We start from the raw sequence: 21,510 nt of genomic DNA on the forward strand, positions 1-21,510 counted from the left end.
GCCTGCCTGCTTATTCAAAGTCTAAATCAGAGTTTGTGGAATGACAAGCAGAAGAATTAATAGAGCAGTCATCGAGGCTTAGTGCACCTGAGGTGTGTGAGCATGTGGATGTCAGGTACGGCTGCAATGTGCTTGTATGTGTCCATATGTGAGTTTGCATGCGTGTAAAAGCAGGGATGACTCAAGCCATAAAGGGTTTGGTGTTGCGCTGTACCTCTCGCTGCCTCGCATAGTTGACGGCTCCTGTCAATTACATCACTTTAACTTTCTGTACCGCTAAACTTCTTTGTTCGTGTCTTATTATTTTACATGAAAGTCTCTTGGCTTATTCCTCTACCATCTTCTCATTTCTTCCATCTTTCCTATTTGGAAACTTTTAGGTAGTATTTTTAGCCAGGCTACTCTTTCAGTCTGCTTAAGATGAGTCATACATCACCAGAATCTAGCTTTTACTAACACCTAATAATGCTGAATATTTAGTACATGCTTTCATTTTCTCCAGTCTTGATTATTGCAACTCACTCACTTTTCACATGTGTCTGTCAGCAAGCCCTAGCCCATTTTTAACTGGTCCAAAATGCAGCAGCTAGGCTGCTAAAAAAAACTATTCAGCCCTCACACATCACTCCTATCCTTACTGCCCTTCACTGACTTCCGGGGAAATTCCCTCTAAAATGTTATTAATAGCATATAAAGCCCTTCATAGCCAGGCTCCTTGCTATAAGCCAGACCTGCTGAGACCTTATTCCAGCAGTTGGCCTCTTCGATTATTCGATCAGGGTCTTTTAACTGTTCCATGCTCTTACTTTAAAACTAGAGGTGACCACAGAGGTTTTCTTAAACTTTGGAACAGCTGAATTAGATCAGCAGAATCTGTGGTTTGTTTTAAAGGTTAGCTTTTTCGTTAAGCCTTTTTTTTTGGCTCTTGTTTTTCCGTTTGGAATGAATGTTTGACTGTGTGTTTGTATAGCTGGACATGTGCAGTACACTTATCTTTAATGGTCTATCCTCAGTCTCACTCTTTTTGTGGCAGGCATTATACAGTTTCTCCTTCTTCATGGAGATTTTAAAGCACATATTATCTAGCAGTGACAATAACTACACATGGAGTGTTAGCTGCGCTCTGCTGATGAGCTTAAAGTAAGACAGATTTTTCAAATGAAATCACCGAGGAAAACCATTTAGTCTACAGTAACTCAATATCGCTGATCCAAAAAACAAAAACAAAAAAAACAAACAGAAATTTACTTTAATGTCTGTAAGTGTTAAATCAGTAGCAGTTAGAAAAAGAGGCAGTCAAACCATAAACTCATACAAGTGCAAATGAAACAAGTAGCTTGATATATTGCATACTGTGTGCTTTCAATCACACGTTAATTGTTTGAGTAACAATCCAGTGTGGTGGCGTAGAGAAAGCAAAATTACAAAAATTGTGTCTTTGTCCCAAACATCTGTTGCATATTTGTCCAAAATGGAAGAGGGACTCTTGTTCCTTCTGCACTTTGCTTTGTTTTTCCTGATTAAAGGTGTGTTTAATAGACTGTCTCCTTACTCAAATTTAGGGTGTTAATATAGAGTATACACTAGAGACAGACTGCAAAACACTTAAGGAAATTCCAAGCCACATCAGCAGACACGTCTCCAGATCTATTGTTACATTTGATGAAATCCTGTTTTCTCACCATTAGTAGCCCCTTGTAGGCATAGACGATGCCCAGCCAAATGGTCATGTGGGTGTTCTCACAGTGCTCCAAGAAGGGTCGGATGGCAATGTCTCGGCCTTGGGGGTCGGCCTGTTGACAAAACAACAAATAGACAAGAAAAAAAACTGAGTACAGCACCCACAAAAGTACCATTCTCATCCCAGAGTTTGAAATACTGCTGTTCATCCAGAAGATGCAGGTGTTACAAAGATTCACACTAGCACCGCTCAAGTTAGGTAGGTTTTCTTTTGCATTTCCTGGCTGTTCGGTTAGTTTAGTGTCCAAACCGCCTGGTTATGAGTAGGAAAAGATTGCTGTTTTGGTTCCTTCAAAACATTAACCCGACATGTTGAAAGACAACATTTAACTGTGACGGCAAAGCGAGTGCCACCCACTTTGCTATTGCACTGACAAACACTGTCACTGGAAGAAATGATAAAACCAACAGAGAAACACTCCAAATGAGCTCTAAATAAAGAAAGCCCTCAGTGAGCCTTTCGGCTGTTCTCACATTAGTTTTCTTTGCGGGTTATTTCACAAAGGAAATACAGACTATCCAGTGCTCCTGCAAATTCGGGGTGTCTGTGATCAGCTATCCAGGTGTGAAATCAAACTGTTTCCCCATCACGGCCACTGGGCCTCTCCAAAGTCAGCTAAAGTTAAATTAATCTGTGCTCAGGATGCTAATGGGCACAACTAATGAAGCTTATTCATTAATGTGATTTACACCTCCTCCTTTCTTTCTTGTTTCTCACTCAGTCTCCGTCACGCTATCTCTTAATCCTGCCGTCGCCTCTCCGTTCCTTCCAGCTTTCCCTTCGCTTCCACTTGTCTTTCGCCACAGCTCATGACACCAGTGACTTGCAGAGCAAATTAGCACCTGTGGTGGATATTAATACGCTAAAACGCGTCACCTCCCCTTTCCCTTCTTCCCTCTCTCTACCTTTGAAAAGCCTTTAATAAGAGCATTAGCTTGGCCTGCATGGACTCATCTGAGGCCACTCTAATATATCAACTGTGAGACACCTGGGGCGAGGCCGGGCATAATGCCATGATGCTCTCCAGGTGTGTGCATGTTTAGTATTCACAATAAGACATGTCTAATGTCTCAGCAGATGGTGTGTGACCGTATGTGTGTATAAGCAAACCCAATAACATTTTTCACGAAACGCAGTCTATAATTGAAATTCCTGGGAAACAAAAAAAGAAGAGTAAATAAAAGGAGAAGAAATACACTGAAAAGATTGCCTCGTTTCCATCCTCATATCTATGACACTGTACTTTTTATTAAGCTCATGTGAATGCTCTCAACCATTCATAAATGCACACCTACACATACACACCCCAAAATACCTTGTGCACTTGTCATTCTGACATGAATATTCTCCATTCAGCTCACATTAATGGAGATTACAGCTATTCAGGCTTCTCTTCATGACCTTGATGGATTTATATTAGTGGTTCTCTATAGGATGATGACTTAAAATGGGAAATTGGTGATTAAAGAGGTGCCCTGACTCACCCGAAAGAAAGAAAAGAAAAGAAAATGGGCCCATAACACATCATTTCTGGGTATCCTTGGCGAGTTATATCATAGTACAGTTTCCTAGCTTTTATTCCCATGCCTCTATCGTAGAAATACAACTTCCACAGTGTTCCCTACTCAGCTTCTCTTCACTGCTCTTTCTGTTTCAAATGTTCAGCTCTGCACAGGATTACATATGCTGTTAGTTAAACATCGCAGACGGTTTGCAAAAAATAAAGAAATAATAAAAAAAATACCAGACAGAACCCTTCCCTCCCCCCACAACAACTTCTCCACAATCTTCAAAACTTCTGATGTCGCAAAGCAGAAACATCCTTAAGACTGAGGATTGCTTCGGTGGCAGGGAGTTCACACACTTTGTCAAAGCACTCTCGTAACCCCTTCTGAGAGTTTCCGTGGCAGCGGCGTGGTTCATGTCGCTCACGTCTGAGAATATTCTGGGACTTGAGTTTTGGATTCTTGTTAGCTTTAGGTGAAGGACTGATGGAACGGGGTTTCTGCTTTAAAAGCCATCAGAGGTAGAAACCCGGGAAAGTGGGACAGGAGATGACGCACAGAAAGGCTTTTTTTTCTTCTTTTTTTCTACATGGAAACACAATTAGTTGACACAGAACAGAAAAGGAATCCTAAGATTTTCATCGTGCAGCTACAGGGAGCTTCTACTTTCATTTTATTTTTAGCTTAGTAATGCTTTGAGCATGAGAATATATGTGCATCCCTTATGCATGAGATGTCCTGGTTTTCGCCAAGTCGCAGGGCAGTAGCAGGTTACTGGTTTCATCTCTGGTCACGGGAAGTAATGCGGTTTTTAAACAATGAAAACAAGCAATCTGCAACCTGCTGACTACATCGCAGAGAAGGGCAGTATTTTTCTCTAATGTATACACACACAAATTATGCTTAAGTGAAATACATTTTTTTTTTACTTTTTTTAATTTTGTTTTTTACAGAAGACAACATTTTTGAAGCATTTTCAGCAATTTTATAACTGATTTTTGTAATTATGTACTGTCAGACCTATAATGAAACAAAATCCTAAAATTACCGGGGCTTTACTAACAGGAGAAGAAGAGCAGCAAAATACGTTTTAAATTATCTGATGAAGCCTGTGAAAAAACTAACAATCAGTCTCCTTTGATCTAACTTTTCACTCCTTCTCCTTGTTCTTCTGATGTCAAATATCCACAAGCAGTAAACAGCCTGTAAAGACTAAGCCTTGAGACATTTATCTAACGGACGCCCATGGCTGAAAGACAAATGCTGATTACTTTCACCAGCAGATAAAGTCAGCGATGTTACATTCTGTTTTAGAAAAGACCGCTGACAAGTTGTTAAGATCGATTAAGACATTATTTTAATTCGATAACACGACATAACAGGCGATGTATGATGTAATTTCACAGGGTTTGCTGTCTAACTCCTCGGAATTTATGGTGTTATTATACTTGTACAAATCAGCAGCTGAATTATGTAGCATCTCCATTAATGCCTCTTGGCATATGTTCTATGAATCTCTTGTATTCTGCTTCAGTGATGAAGTTGCTGTTTGCGGCAACATTTAAATACGCACAGATGCGACAAAGTGCAAGCATCTTAGTTTCCTGATTTTTGCTTTAATTTATCGACCAATACACCTGTGCTCAGTGTAAAGGATCTAAAGGATTCAGAGACGAGCTTGAATAGGCAAAAATGAACCTAAATGTCAGATATTCATTATGAACCTTTGATTCGTGTTGTTTTGTTTGATCTATGTTGTCAGTGCGCTCAGACCTCTTGAGAGCTTTTCTACTGAACAGCTTTACTCCATCGTCGGCATCTTTGTCATTTTTGTATATTTGTGTTTTTGGCTGAGCAGCCTCTTATTCCAACAACAATGCTTCTGGAAGTCACACTTCTTGCAAATCATTTTATTCATTCACTACGAGAGACGCATTCTGCATCGGCGCTCTTTGCATAGTCGCAGCTCCGAGCAAACTTGTGTCACTAACAACTAAATGATAAGACAAAATGAGATATAATGCTTATTAGGCTTGGCTCTCTATCGCAGCAGAGCAGACAGGAGCTCTCGCCTTTTGGAGAAAAGCTGTCTGGGGAGTTGCCAGGCAACAGGGCTGTTGGCGGCAGGCGGTGGTGATGGCGGTAAAAGTGCCGGTTCGCTGTCATTTTTCAGAGCATTAGCCTTCTAACGGGATCACTCTGGGAGGGCTGCAGCGGGCACAGTGGTGGCAGATTGTCTATGGAGAGATGGATCTAGATGAAGCGACTGAGGGAGTGATAGAAGAGGGGAGAAGAAACGAAGGGTGCGACGGAGAGACGACCGGAGCACGAAGTATGGATGGAAAGACTGAATGTGAAATAAGTGGAGTAATCAAGGGGACGAACAGATCGAGAAGTAAATGATGCTGATCCTGTTTTCTCAAAGGGAAAAAAGAAGTTGTATAAGGAAAACTTGAGGATATCAGAAAGAGCTATGAAAAGGTGGAGATAAAGATTAGGATTCCAACTAGCTGATACATATGTCAGGTTTTGCACAAGGATGAACATTTATTGTTTATTGTCGTAGCCGCACTTACTACACTGGCACAAGTGGCAAAAACCAGACTTGAAAGCACAAAACTAAAATTAGAAATTCCTATTGTTGGCCATTTCGTCTTCCAGCTTCTGTAACTAAGCTTATGAACGGGATTCTGTTCAGCAAGTGACTGAAGTTTCCTGTTACCACGCAACAACGATGAGCCTTTGTACAAAAATAAAACTAGTCATGAATATGTTCATTGTGATGAATTATCTATCTCAAAAAGAAGTCTATTTTTTTCCCCCCACCCCAAGTCGATTATTATACTGAACTGAATTAATTAAAGACAGAGCTGCCTGAAAGGAAGGTTTCAAAAACCTAAACTGAATGATGTGTTTGGAAAATTTCACTTGTTCACTAAACCCTCATTAAATGCTGTCATGTTCCTTTGAAGTCGTTTAAAAGATGAAAAGAGCTCAGACAAAAACTACAGCCGCGTGGAGAATCCTGCCTTTCTGTTTTCCCCTGACTCCAAAACTAGAGTTACTGGGGCTTGTTCTAAGATATGGATCTCGATCTGACTGTATCACGCCCTCTGGCCCACTGGACAGCAAGAATAGATAGACCAGCATGTGAGGGGGGGATGGAGAGCTCACTCATTGTCACCTGCAGCTACTTCACACAGAGGTGTGTCAGTGTGAAACATATGTCACTGTGGGTGCCAGCTTGTGCACATTCTGACTGTTTGTGTGCGCTGTGCATGTGTGTAGAGATGAGCTATTAGGTAAAAACTGAACAGAACTCCATCCCTCATACCAGCCATTAAAACGCAGGAGATTTTCACCATTGTGAAAGAATGAGGGAGAGATGAGGACAAAGTTAATATAGATCTCTTGGCTGGAGTTTTAGACTGCAACAGTCTGTGTCAGTGTAACATTGGGCAAAAGAGACGAAAATGACTGTGATGAAAAAAAGACATGAAAAGCACTGGAAATGGGATTTGCTGAAAAGATAGCTGTCTACAGTGGCCATTTTTTTTTATCCCTTTTTAACATTACTTTGTTGTGATTACTGCAGAGATTAAATATATATACATATTGCACATACATAACACTAGAAAATTTGAACTTTATCTGAAAATATCAAGCAATATTATATGATGTACCTCTCGTAATAATAGAACTGCTTGGATTTTGTGATTTGTGATTGGTAATGTGTTGAACGTCAGCGGGTGGCATTACGGCTTTTCGATGCCAAGGGAATCGGCCCAGCCAACTGTTTGCCTGGGCACAGGGACAGAGAGAGAAACACTGATACAGTGCTGTCTGATGGATAGAGATGTCAGACAAACACATTATCCTGTGTGCCATACACTGTTTTCAGACATGAAAACATAGATTTTTTTTGTTGCAATTATAGCTTTAAAATGGCTTTTGGAGAGACCCAGGAAGTTCTATGTATACTGCAATATAGTTTATTTCATACTGAGGAAAGTGTAAAAATCAACTGCAAGTATTTAGCATACTGATAATAAGTGAAAAGGATGTAGGTGCTTAAAGGAATGAATGAAAAAGACATGAAAAAAAGGAGGATGAGAAATTGGAAGAGTGGCAGGTGGAAAAAAAACCACATCAAAAACTCCAGAAGGCAAAAAGATGAGAAGATAAAAGACATCCTGGCGCCAGAGTAATTTGTAGGAACTCATTTGAGAAAGAGCCAGGACCGTTTTCATGAACCCCCTAAGAAATTTTGAACAGCAGTAAAGGCCTTTAGACAAGCAGAAAGGAGCAGTGCATAGTTGGTAATTAGCTCAGCTAGTCGGACATGGAAGATGACACCAGTTCATGCCAAAAAGAGAGAGACCATTTAGGAACTTTTATTTCTAGATCCTACAACAGAAACAACTACAGATCCATGCATAAGCCAGATGTCAACCTTTGCATGAATAAATGATGATTTCTGCCACATCACTGGAAGCCTATTCCCAATACAACATTTCACACAATACTTTTGTAAGTCTACCGTAAGATCAGGACTTCCAAACTGGTCACTGGCACTTTCATAAGAAAAATCACTTTTAGTTAACATCTGAACATTCATCAGACGCATCAGTAACCAAAACACAAGTTTTGAGTGGAGGACTTTAAACACAGCATCTTGGAATTCATCCGGCATTATCCAACCCACTTTTTCAAGTTTTATTATATGTCTTAAATGGAACAGTTGGCTGCCTGCAACTGTAGTTACTATTGGATTCTAGGCAATCAAATTCTTATACTTTCTATATTTTACCTGCAGCCAAAAAGAAATCTTTTCACACTGTGCACTGTGATCTGATACTGCAGTAACACTGGCAACAAGAAACAAAGCTATCATCAAAACTGTTGGACTTGACTTTTAAAACTTTTTTAGCCTTTAACACATTAAAATGTGCCATTTTCTTTCTTGTATAATGTAATACTTACATTTCCTTCCAAATTTAAGTGTATGTGTAAAAATACACCAAATGTCATTTTTTTCGTACATTTTTAAATAGATACACATATCTACACTATATTCAAAAAAAGAGTAGAAAGCCAGATTGTTAATACTATTATATGATGTGAAAATAATGATTTAACACACCACTGGTGGGGTTATTAAGTACTAACCTAATTAGTTTAGAACATTTTTATTTAAAACAATAGCAGGGGGCATCGTATGTGTTTTTTAATGCAGGGTATTGCTAATGCTGAATTGCATATTTTTTATTTGACTGCTTTTCGATGCGGTGTTTTGCAAAAACAAACAAACAAGCAACAACAAAGACATTTGTCATACTGCCATAAATAGAGTGATGCTGAAAGCTTGTAATTCTGAATCTCATCTCACCTCTCCACAGAGGTGATGAGACTAATAAAAGACATTTCCACACGTATCCTGAGGTTATCAGGCACTTTGCTGTTCTGTGGCAGCAAAGCACCTGACTGTGTCACTTGATGTGGCTCATCACTTGAGCGTCAGATGACAAACATGGGATGACGCACAAAAGTCATCTGTCAGGGTCTAAAAGACAGAAATCGGTGGTAAATGGACTGATTCTTACATTGTGCATTTTACTCTGTATGAGTACTGATTTACTATAAGACACATTCATCTGTTCACATAGATTTTCTTTCTTATTCTATGAATCAGGCAAATTCTAACGATCACAAATTCGCCCCCTGATAGATGCATCGGGGCCTCAGTCTCTTGCCCAGGGGCACTTCAATGCATGGACATGAGGAGGCAGGGATTGAACCCCTGCCCTTCTGCCTGATTGAGGAGCTGCTCTATCTCCTGAGCCAAGGCTGATAACTTTAGGCCTAACTTATACTTGAGTTGTACTCTGACTTTTGCTCTCTGGCTAGGAGCTGGAAACACTTTTTTCTCCACAGAGAATCTTCACTTTTGAAAGTTAACCTTGTTTACAGCTGTGACACTATGGTAACATAAACATCCAAAGAAGAACATGACATAATTATCACAGTGTGTACTGAGGTCACATCAGCTAAGCAGTGTGACCATTTTCTGGTTCACTCTTTGTAACCAGAGGGGATGCCTACTGCTGGCCATCAGTATAAATGCAGTTTTAAGCAACTTGCCTGAGCTTCAGTTTTGAGATCCTGAGGCTAGGTCCTTATCATGCTGTACCATACCATTTTATTTATGAAGCACTTTTTAAAACAAAAACAGGGCTGACCAAAGTGCTGAACAATAACACCAAACATAAAAGGCCAGAGGGTAAAAAAAATAAAGAGCCACAAAGAGCTGTAGACGTTAAACAATAAAGGAGTAACTTAAAATCACAGTCAGCATCTCACACTGGGTCAAAGGCCAGGGAGTGAAAGTCTGTATTTAAGCAAGATTTAAAACTAGCTAGTGAAGGAGACTGCCTGAATGACAGTGGCAAATCATTCAACAGTTTTGGAGCTGCCACTGTGAAATCTCTTTGAGTTTGCATTGCATCATTGGAAGCAGTAAAAGCATCTAGTCTGCTGAGCTTAGGAAGAACAAGATGGGACACATAGGTCCAGCAGTTCGGACAGATAAAATGAGACACGATCATTTAGAGATATGTAAACAAACTGGAAGCCAGTAAAGGGAAGCTAAAACTGGAGTGATGCGCTTTTGCTCACTTTCACCAGATAAAAATCAAGCATGGGTATTTTGCACAAGCTGTAGGTGAGCAGTGGAGGACTGGCTCATTCCTATAAAAAGCACATTGCAGCAAAAGAGACGAGACATAAAAGAATGTATTAGAGTTTCAAGGTTGCATTTGGATGGATAAGGGTTGATTTTTGACACCAGCCTCAACTGGATAAAGCAATAATTTTCCCAATGTGTTTATACGAGTATTGAGCTTTAGAGTAGGATCCATTTTATACCTAATGTAAATTGGTGATAAGGATTTTGTCATATGGGGCCAGAGAGGAAATGTTGATGCAGGGGGATACTTGTTGGTGCTACAGTGTGCTACAGCTACACTGTTCTACAGTGGAAAATAAAACTTTATCTAAGTTATCTGAATAACAGTGAAAGGAAATATCATCTTTTTGGAAAATAGCACCAAATGGGAGTAGGTATAAAGAGAAAAGGAGAGGTCCAAGAATTGAGCCTTGTGGTACCCCCAGAGGAGTTCAGCAGAGGTGGAGGTAAAGTCATCAGCGGTGACAGAGATGGGTGTTTTTCCCAATATGTCAAACAGGACTGTTGGTATCACATTTATATGCACTGCATCATTCATTAGTACGTAGGGTTATTGTTTTGAGGGGCACATTTTAACCCAAAACACAATCTTTCCCTACACCTCATGAGTGAAAGCAAAAGTAAACTGTGGTCTCTCTTACTGAAAACAGGACAGCACATTCTCAGTGTGAGAGTGAGAAATGAGCAGAAGTATAGAAAAAAATAAGCCATCAGGGAAGGGCAGGAAGGAGCTGAGGGAGATAGCTGAGGGAGGGAAGGGGTGGCCCAGAGAGGCTGACCTACATGCAGAGGGGGCATGGTGGCAGGGCAGCAACATGCCGCTGGCACTCCAAGTTGTGGGTCTCAGCCGTCCTTCACAGTATATGTGAACACCATATAACTGTACGCGCGCGTGTGTGTGTGTGTATATGTGTGTGTGTGACTGGGTGAAAGAGCTTGTGTGGGTTTTACTGTAGTGTGCTAGTCATACCAGATGGGTGACTAGGATATTCCACTCCAGTGCATCTTCACAGATATTATTCTGCCTCACTTCAGAGGGAGAACTGAAGGTAGAGGTGGAATGAAAGAGGAAAAAAACAACAGAGATAACGAAACACGAGTTCACTGTCCGCTGTGCTGTCTCCACACATGCATACACTTTAAACTGTTCGGTCTTTAATCTTCATTAAACTACAGAATTCACATCTCACCATTCAGTTTCCATCCCTCTTAAGACAGTCTCCTCCTCTTCCTTTCCACTTCCCCACTAATGAAGATAAAGCGATCTCTTTACTTAAATGTGTCTGTCTGCATTTCAATATTTCTGCTCTCTTGCTTGCTTGAGCATCCACCCCCTTTTCCTCCTTTTTTCATACTAGCCTGTAATCCCATTTGAGGACTAATCCCTCTGATAGAACCGTGGCCCAACGACCTTCTAAACACTACTGGGCCAAATTGGCATAAACTGTGAAAAGGTTTTTCTTCTTCCTTCTTTCTGTTGTTCTCATCTCTGCAAAGAAAAGGGCACAATAATATTTTGACAAAAGACTGATTTCATGTTGTTCAGATAACTGGCTGACCTGCCAGTGCTTGACAAAGCAGAAAAAAAAAATAGAGCTTCAGGCAGGGAAATTAACCACTGGTTATGGGTTCATATTCTCAGTCTACTCAGTGATGATTATCTGTGGCTACAGGAGCCTGTACTTCCTGTATCCCCCCCGCCGGGTACCAGTAGATGCTGTATCATCTATTTGACTAAGAGTGTGCTTTAATCTGAAGCATTAAATTGGTCTTGTTGTGTCAGCTGCATGTGTCAAGTTGAACTTTTTTACCTGAGATTCACATATTTGTATTTTTACCAGCATCCGAGGGCTATGAATTGAAAAATCCATGAATCGTCACATTATCAACGAAGACAGAAGTGTGCTGCGATCCCTGATTAGTAGCACTAAAACATTTACTGCAGAATGCTGCGTTTTATTAGCACTGTCATCACCAGATTCATTTTCACAGTGTGATACGTTTTGGGTGTTTTGTGCAAGAGTTGTGCAATCAAACATGACAGGTTTACTTTTTTATATTTTTATATAATTAAATAAAAATAAATAATGTATAATTATAATAATAATAATAATTATCAAATAACCAGATGACTTTCTCCAGTGCTTCTGAGCAGCCTGACTGTATCCTATATAGTTACACAAAGAAGAGCCAAGTAATATATGCAGTGCAAAGAGAAAGTAGTAAAAGCAATGGTGATATATGAACTAAAGTAAAATTGTAACAGACAACTCAATAGTGATCGGTCATATTTTCAGTCTGAGAGGTAAAATGCAATGCTGTTTTTTGTCCTAACAAAATAGGTTAAGTGAAGGTTCTGCTCCTTCCACTGTCACAATTTAAGCACATGAAAGTCACACAAACATACACACATGCGCACAAGTAAAGTGAAGTCTAAAAAACAGACATTATGGCACAAGTACTAAAATAGAAACAAGTAGATGAGCGCTCACAAACAGACTTATTTACTCACTAATGCATTCGTATTATTACGGCACACACGAACACACAAAGCTACATTATAATGAAATATGCACACACTCACACTGGTGCAGCTCCCTGGGCTCCGACGGGGAGCTGCCTTAACTGATTTATTAAGAGCTAAACGCGTCATTAGTGTAAGCGGCTAACCCTGAACACTGGACTCATTAGAATATGCAAATGCTGCGGTATAGCCTCACATTCTGCTCAGGCTTTTGCTATCAAAGGCTCCAAATGCTTATGTGGCTGCCGTTCTTTAACACAACTCCCCGCCATAACCCTAGCTTCCATCAAACCGCCCATCTGCGTTGCTGTATGTTGGGCGCAACTGTAACTGTCTTATGTCGCTGTTTCTGCAGTTTTAAAGGCGGCGGGTACAACATTATGAAAGTTTGTACGGTGCTGGGGAATTCCATGTACTTGTGGGAAGTGGTATCATGACAGAGAAGTGGGAATAGTGTTAATGAGATCTGTGTACTGCTGGGAAGCAGGTGCATCCTTTTAGAGGTATGATTTTTATTCTGGGTTTATACATAGGTAAGAATATCCAGTGATCTAGAAACTTAAAGTATATCCAGGTACACTCAAAGCTCACTGGTTGCACAAAAATGGCAGAACTAGACTAGAAGCTGCTGAAGCATCAGTCAGAGCTGAACAGGAGAGTATTTATTCAGTGAGGGAATAACAAAGAAAAGCACTTATGTTTGCTTTTTTCTAATGACTACCTTTGGATTTAACCACTGGGAGCACTTTGCTGATCTGATTGATACATGCTGGTAATATATCATCCAATCACCTGCCAGGTACTATTTGATAGTGCCTGCCACCAAAGAAGACCTTCCAGACGGTTTTGTGTTAACAAGACATCTGATGTGACCCTGCTAACTAGTGTCAGCATTTTAATGTGTTAGGAGATGTGCTTAAAATACAAATAAATAAATAAATAAATATTCAGTCACACGTTTTTCACACAACAGATTGTTTCTATTTTGATCCCACCTGTCTCCACTAGCTCATCTTCCCTCAAAATTAGTGTGTTTAAGTGCAGAGGGGACTCTGAGCATTGCCGTGATGCATTGATGAATTGTTGACATTTGTGTCTCAACTCATTCTGTGTATGGGGCAAAAGTGACCGCATTGCTAACATGTGAAACATAAAGACGTGATGGCAGCTCATCTGTGGAAATAAACTACAATTTCCACTCACATGTCCCTCCCCATTATCTGAACAGTTAAAATCCAGTCCACTGAGAGACACACCCCTTTAACACCTCGGTGGACTTCTTCATCTGAAGGGCCACAATCAGGGTTTGTAACTGAGTCGATTCAGCGAGAAATGAAAGCCACGTAGAACTTGAAGGATAAGCCATCTAATATGACGAGTTACTCTCATACATCACCTCACTCTTAAGTATTTCCTCTTTTTTCTTTCCAACTCTGATTTCCCATAGCGCCATCTCTCTTTTAGCTCCATGTTTCACCTGGTGCTTGAAAAAAGGCCCATTTTCCAGTTTGCAGACAGGTCAGTGTTTGATGACTCCAAACTTCATCTTCAGATATGCTCTTCTCTGGGACAGATTGGCCCTCAATGTCCCTTTAAATCATAGGTCCCACACATTAGTGAAAGTTTGAGCACCCAAGCACTACATATTTTACTCCACATTTTCCAGCAACAAACACACACATAGTCCTGCACAATTTCCATAGCTTAATTTAACTCTAGCTCCTGATTGAAGTACCGAGGATTGCAATTACTGATGACCTTTTCAGCCTTCCTGCTACACTTCTCTCAGCTCTTTCTAAAGGCACAAAATTTACAATTTGGTTTAATACCTGGAGAGTCTTTGGTGGCATTGGGTTTTCTTGTAAACCTCTTAGTCATTACACACCGCATTACACTGAAATAAAAGCCCACCATTATGTCATCAATAACCCTTTTCCATTCTACCTGCTTCACTACATTTCCCATCATCCTTTGTCAAACAAACGCGTGCCAAAAAAGGGGCCTTTGCTGTCAGGAATTAATTTCCGTTCATTTTCCCTTCCTGCTTGTTTACAGTGTCTGACAGAACACCATCCTCATATATCATATAAAGTCTTCCTCAGGAAATTACTGGAAATGACCTGTCGTGTTAAACATTAATTGAACAGAGAAGACCTATTCTATCTGAACCCGCCATGAGCAAGTGCACTATGTTCGCAGAATGACTTAATCTGCTTACAGACACATTCATCTCCAGCACCTAATAACATCAAATGCAACAGTGATTTCACACAATATGAAAGCAGACTATAAATGACCTATTTGCAAATATCCATTTATCTTTATACAGGATGAAATTGGGGCAGGAAATCCCCATAAGGTAGTTCCCTATTTAAAGAATCCAACACTGTTATTCTCCTCGAACACGTAGTCATTATTAATGATCACCCATAATGCATATAGTGCCAAGCAGAAGCTCTGTACTTCCAGCATGAAGAGAACACACTATCCTCTTTTCAGGAATCTCTACCTATACGTATTTTTCTCTCTACCTCTTCCTCTGTCCCTGCAAACCGAGAACAGTAATTGAGTCCTCCGAGGCCTCGAGTTGCCATGAGCCCTGTGTTGTGGCTGCTTAATTGGCTGTGTTATTCACATGTTGTACTGTACTGCGTCAGTGGTGGAGGCCTTTGAGAAGTGTTTGTCTTCTTCACCAAGGGAGCAGATGGAAAAATTTATACTAACTATATATTTCCTAGTCAATGGATATACTATTAAGCTGTGTGTCTGGGAACTGTGCTTTATACTCTGCTTTCATTCTCATAATCTTCATACTTGTTAACATGATAACTGTATCCTGTACATTTTCCTTAGAATTGAGATTAAAAAAAAAATCTCACTATCTGTCTTCTTATATATCTTTCTATAAACAGATATTTCCATATTAATGTGGACAATCTGTAGGAAAGGGCCGAGATTTTTGGACTGAAATAAATCTTTAACTCCGTGACCCATGTGTGTTCGCCCTGATTATCTCTCTTCGAGCCAAGTTGTGACAAGACACTCTTGAACAGCGTGTAAGGATGGATATTTTCTGCCTTGCTTGCTTCACGCACTGAAGTGTGTGTGTGTGTGATTGCATGTGGAGACTAATAGGAGCAGACAGCATAATGCATCCCTTCTCCACTTCACCCTTCCATCAGCTGGCTTCGGCTACAGGACTCAGGTGTTTTTAGACGTACAGTCAAAGTGCAAAAAATGTCCAATGGCTGCGCATGGATTTGGAATTGAACAATATTATCTTGGCACATGTGAAACAGCCAACCATGTGAAAACCTTATGTGATCACTTGCTTTGTTAAAGGTCTCTCAGCAGGTGGAAGGACATTAGACCTAATGCAATTATTCCACCTCAGTGGTAGCCGTATTAAGAATTTTAAAGGCTGAAAATCATTTGAAAAATGGATTAACAATTTTATTTGCATTGCAGAGGCCTGGCATCCGCCACCTGTTCTCCACCTGCCCTTCTTTCTTTTTTGATCTTTCTCTCCTTACTATATACCCCCCCCCCCCCTTTTTCGCTTCCTCCTCCATTCCTATCCTCTCTCTATTCTCTCTATTTCCTAGTTTCAATCTATTGCCTGCGGGGTCCATCCTCGTGCTCAACTTTTGGGAGAGACCTAATGATGCAGAAATGCTCTGCAGGATCTCCATGATGCTCTGTGAGAGCAGGAAGGAAGCGCACACCCTCATACAAAAACACAAACACAGGCACACATAGAAAATGCACACTCAGGCACAGCTGCAGAGCAACAATTGCAAGTGCCCCCCAGATGCCCCCATACACATGTCAGGGGCAAGTAGTGACAAGAATGTGAACAGTGTGTCACACTGAGAGAAGGAAGAGAAAGTTATATGATAGGAGCATCAATAGCAGCCTGCAGGGGCTGACACAATGAGTTCAACGCCACTGGCTTAATGTGACAGTCCTGCCAGCACCTTGCAGCCTCTGCATGGAAGACATACACACACACATTCACACACGCACACACATGGACATTTCCACATAAGCTTGGGTGAGTCAACACTCCCAGGGGGCATCTCTCCACCTAGCTGAAACTTGGCTCTGACAAACACAACACCTTATGGTTAGCTACTGGTGGTGCCCAAGGAGGGACAGCAACACAGGCACCATTCTTATTCCATGTCTCTAATATCTCTAATAATGCACAAAGCACAAACAGCGCTTCGTGCAGCAATCTCCGTGCACTCCTATTCAGTGCAGCATACCCTTTAACGTAAGCCAGCAAAGGTTTCTCGCCTTTCGTTGTTTGTGTTTGTGTTTGAGAAAGAGAGACAGAAAGCAGTGTGTATACAGTGCAGGTTGATCAGCCCTCTGCTACATCAGCAGCAGGCAGGAAATCCATAGGAGCTTGACAGTCAATTACTTCAACTGTCATTGGCCTGCCGTTGCTGGCTTCCCCAAGGACAGAAACCAGTCACTCCAAAGAATGATGCAAGAGCACCAATCCAAGCAAAGTAGTATCCCACCTGAGCCACGGAGGGCAGGTGCATTCTCAGGTAGGAAAGAGAAAATAGGTATTGATCATTACATTACTGGGATGGTTGTTTTTGGGCTGCCGAAGTGCATGTAAATAATAAATAAGTAATTAATGCATAATGCTAGACCATAAAATAAATAGGAAATAACATACCCTCTCCCTGCTTACCTGAAGAGAAGCAGATCCTGGCCCCGTGAGGCCTGTAAAAACACTCATGTGTTGCATAAAAATGGATTTGTGTTAGATGAAGTCACACAAATATCTTCTGCTGAAAACGAAAGTAGTCAAAAAAGTATTTTTGAAATTGACTGTCCTCAAGGCGGAAAATTGGCGCAATCAGATTGACGAAAGCTTCCCTCTCCTTTGTTATGACACACAAACACACACTCAGGCGCGCACGCTCGAGCACACCTTTACTTTTCATCAAATTCTCAACTTATTTCCTCGCTAATCCAAAATATCTCCTCTACAACTCCGAAAACAAGCCCACTGGCTCTTTTCTCTATCGCTGCGTTCCAGTCAAAATGTAAAAAAGGTGCACAGACAATTCCTGTTAGGAAAGACAAGCAAAGACATGTATCCTGTTTAAAAGTTCAGGATATCTTGGATATAATCAGTTATCCACTCTGTCATCAGCAGCTAATCTAGGATGTTTTCAATGCATCAAATCAGCATCAGGATCTAGTTTCTGGTAGCAGGAGATCGGCTCTTGATTTTATTTTATTGATAGAGTTGTTGATTTTTCATTGTTGATTCATGTGTAACACTAGATACTCTTTCCAAACAATTCAAGCATAGTTTAATCATGCCACAAAACACTACCCAGGACGGCTGTCCAGTTTCAGGACAGCACCCTGCTGCATGACCAAAGATTTTCAGCAGTTACAACAATTCCTTTAAGCCTTTAACTTTCACTCCAGGGTTCTTTCTTTTTTTCTTTTCTTTTTCTTTTCACCTCATTGAGAATTCTGTTGTAATTTTTGAGGCTACACATCCAGGGATTGTTGCCTATCTACAGAATATAGCATTAACAAGTTGAACAAAAGGTAGATCATAACAGAAATCCCAGCAGAGAAGAGTAATATCTTCTCTCTAATGTGCCGGCCACATGGAACTGGCAGTATGACAGAGATTATTATTATCGTCAGATGGTCAGATGGTGCTTGTTTTCATGGCTCAGCTGGTTGAGTTTGGCCATCGGGACCATCACCAGGTGCTGCCACGTCCTCTCTCAGCACAGACCTACCATTGGAGGGCACTGCAGGGTAAGTGCATTCCCTAGCAGGCAACAATGTGACTAGAATTATGTGGGAAGCATATGATGATTTTTTTTTTTCCCTTGGAGGATAGTATCAGATTTAGATCATATCAGTTTATCTAAATGTAGATGGATTTTATAAAAGCTTGTAAGGAATAAAGGGAGGCAGAAGTAAAGTTCATAAACAAAGAACAACACTCACACTAGGAACAAAAAAAAAGCAAGGAGAGTCCAAAGGGAAAAGAAAAAAGTCTATAGCACACAATCTGTGGGCATGTGATGCTGGAGTGTCTTTGAATTAATTTAGTCCAAAATGTAAGAATAGAATTTCTACTCTGATTGAGGCAGATTAATTAAAAACCAAAGCCTTGTTAATTATACCCAGCTATCTCAGACAGATGAGGCCTCTGATGCGTTGCCTGTCGCTCCCTGTAAAGCTCACCTCAGCTCCTCTGGCGCTGTCCCACTTTAGTTCCAGCTCTCCTGTCTCTAACACATTTTACAGCACGGACATAAGTTCACGCCGCAGATAAAACAACAGCCCCACTTTGACCCTTGTTAAAAGGATTCCTGTACTTTAATTCTATTCTCACTCATAATTTGTACTTTTCAATGTATGCATTAGTAATAAGTGAAGGTTTACACTTTTATTTGACAGCTTTTTTTATACTACTTCTTTTTTTTTAAGTGGATGCTGTGATAGGTACAACGCAAAATACTTGAGGGTCGAGTTGGGACTGTGCCGCAACAAAATGCTACTACTCCCTTGCTGCCACTTCTCATTTCTTTCCTTTTATAGGTGTAATGAAGAACAGCGAATACATCTCGCTCCCTCCCTCATTCTTGCTCTCTCCCATCTTTCGTCTCTCCATTTCTCTGCCACCTTATCGATCCTCCAATCCAATCAGGCTCTTGCGGCTACGTGAATCTCATTCTGAGGACATGGCAGCACATTTAATCTGAACACAAATCAATAGCCGTATGTCTTGTGAAGGAATGCAAACTGTATACGTATTTATGCATAGGAAATGTGTGCGTATATAAAGTTGGAAACAAGAAAAGAGCTGCATATTATTAGTATGATTTTAACCGTTCTGGCCTATATTTAAAATGGTCTAATAACTAAGAATCTGTAATCTAAATTAAAAAACTTCCACTTTATACTAAAGTGCTACCTCCTTAGTGAGTGATTAGGATAAGAAAAGGTGATATATTGGTCATGTGTAGATAGAATGATGCAGATAAGTGAAGTAACAAGAAATGTAGCTTTCCGTAGGTGCTTGCAACCTGACACCTTGCTGCAGATACTATATAAAAAATACTGCACTGCTGTTAGGACTGTTTTGAAACTGCTGTGTAATTCTTTCAATATTACAAACACACACACATACACACACCTCGCCTATGGTTGTAGTATAGACTAAGTTTGCTTTTTAACCTTCAGAAACAAGATTCCACTCATACGTCCTCTCTATCTTTGCTCCTCTGTCATGTACAGATACTGCGCACTATAAAATGCTTTAACGGAGCGCTGTTATTTCTTATTTATTTTTTATTTGTTTTCACTGTGCATCAGATTACATCTCAGCAATGAACACGGACACAAAATGTCACGCATGGAGCACAGACCCATTAGGATCAGAGCCTGGAGAAATAAAGGCATAGGCAGGCGGAGCAAACACGTACACACACACACACAGACGTGCAGTTTTTCAGTAAAGGCTGTCAATGTTGCACAGTATGTCATTCAGGTTAATTACCGGACAGATGGTTGTCAGCGCGACTGGGTGGGTGTGGATGTGCATAACAGGGAGGTGGCATGCCTGTAGCATAACGACACATCTTCTGTAAACATACATATGCAATACATTTACAGTGGTAGGTGAGAAGTATAGTACAGTGCACCGCACCGAACACGCCGACGTAAACTGACTGACAATCAGTAGACTCTGTTTGCAGCAATGGAAAGATCTCCTCCTGCCTAATCATTTCCAAACTACTTTCTCGCTCTCCCTCTCGCCATCACCTCTTCTTGCTCTTTCTCTCTTTTATGCACTCCTAACACCCCTTCTGCGTCGCCGCGCTCTCACTAATCCACAGTGACACATCTCACCATTCGAATCTCACACAGAGAACGCCTGCCTCGCTGCAGCTGATAATGTGCAATGCGCCACAGAGAAGCAATCAGACGATTTAACACAGAAATAAACAAGCAGTTCGCACATGACAGGTAATTCGTCATTAATGACTGTAATTTTCAGCAGTCGTATCTACTTCTGGACCGCTATAGTTAACATGTCAACATGCTGCTGTTGCTCAATTCCATTGTGAAAATCACATATTAAAAAAGCCAGAAGCATATGGGCTTAAGCTATATTGTCATATAACGTTAAATGAAGCGGAGCTAGGACGATGTGCTTCGTTTCTAAATCTGGAAATTATGATAACCAATCTGTGATGCATAGCACTGGGAGATCTCATGCTAATTGCAGCAAGATGCTAAATGTTTTCACCCTGAGTGGAGGCACTAACTTTCTCCTAATGTAGTGTATTTAAGTTTGTGAAGGATATAACTCTTATTTGTTGTCTTATATACATACAATTACATGTTGGATATCAATAAATATGGCCCAAGACTGAAATTAATGAGGTCAATATATGTATAAAAAATCAAAGTATAGGTAGAGGTTACAACTTAATACATCTTCTCAGCCCAAAGAAACCTCTGACATGTTGTTCAGACCTTCTGTTTGGGAGGAGGAGCCAATCAGAAGAAAGTAAGCTGAAAGGAGGGGAAGATAAGCTTAGTTTAAATAGTGGCTGAACTGAGGGGCTACACCAAGCCATAGTACAAAATAAATAAGGCAATTTTAAACTGCAAAGCTTCTCCAGTATTATTTAACAATAAAACTATAAATGACTTTCTGAAGAGCAAAAACCCCCAAAAGGAGCAAAAAAGCACTATAAAGGGCAGTAGAACACTTAAGTGGATGAGGTATAGTTCAAGTAGCACCATATGGTTTACATCCCCCCCTCCCAGTGCTCCTTGTGAGCTTATTGATCCAGGACATTCATAATCGCTCTCTGCTCTTTGTGTTTCCGGAGGTTTGCAATGGCAGAGGTGGCTGCATACACCAGAGGACAGACAAATAAAGGGAGGGAAACCAGGCACAAGGACAGCCTGTCACATTCACTCA

At 40.6% G+C, this 21,510-nt stretch overlaps 1 protein-coding gene across 1 annotated transcript in view; it reads right to left on the minus strand.

The window, feature by feature from the left end:
• gabbr2 (gamma-aminobutyric acid (GABA) B receptor, 2) overlaps positions 1-21,510 on the minus strand; it is a 176,769-nt gene that overhangs the window by 13,101 nt on the left and 142,158 nt on the right. Inside the window, exon 14 of the mRNA XM_031729443.2 lies at positions 1,683-1,793. Within this exon, the coding sequence (XP_031585303.1) occupies positions 1,683-1,793 (111 nt within the window). The remainder of the gene's footprint in view (positions 1-1,682; positions 1,794-21,510) is intronic.

The sequence above is a fragment of the Oreochromis aureus genome, linkage group 22 (assembly GCF_013358895.1).
Source record: "Oreochromis aureus strain Israel breed Guangdong linkage group 22, ZZ_aureus, whole genome shotgun sequence".
Lineage (NCBI taxonomy): Eukaryota > Metazoa > Chordata > Actinopteri > Cichliformes > Cichlidae > Oreochromis > Oreochromis aureus.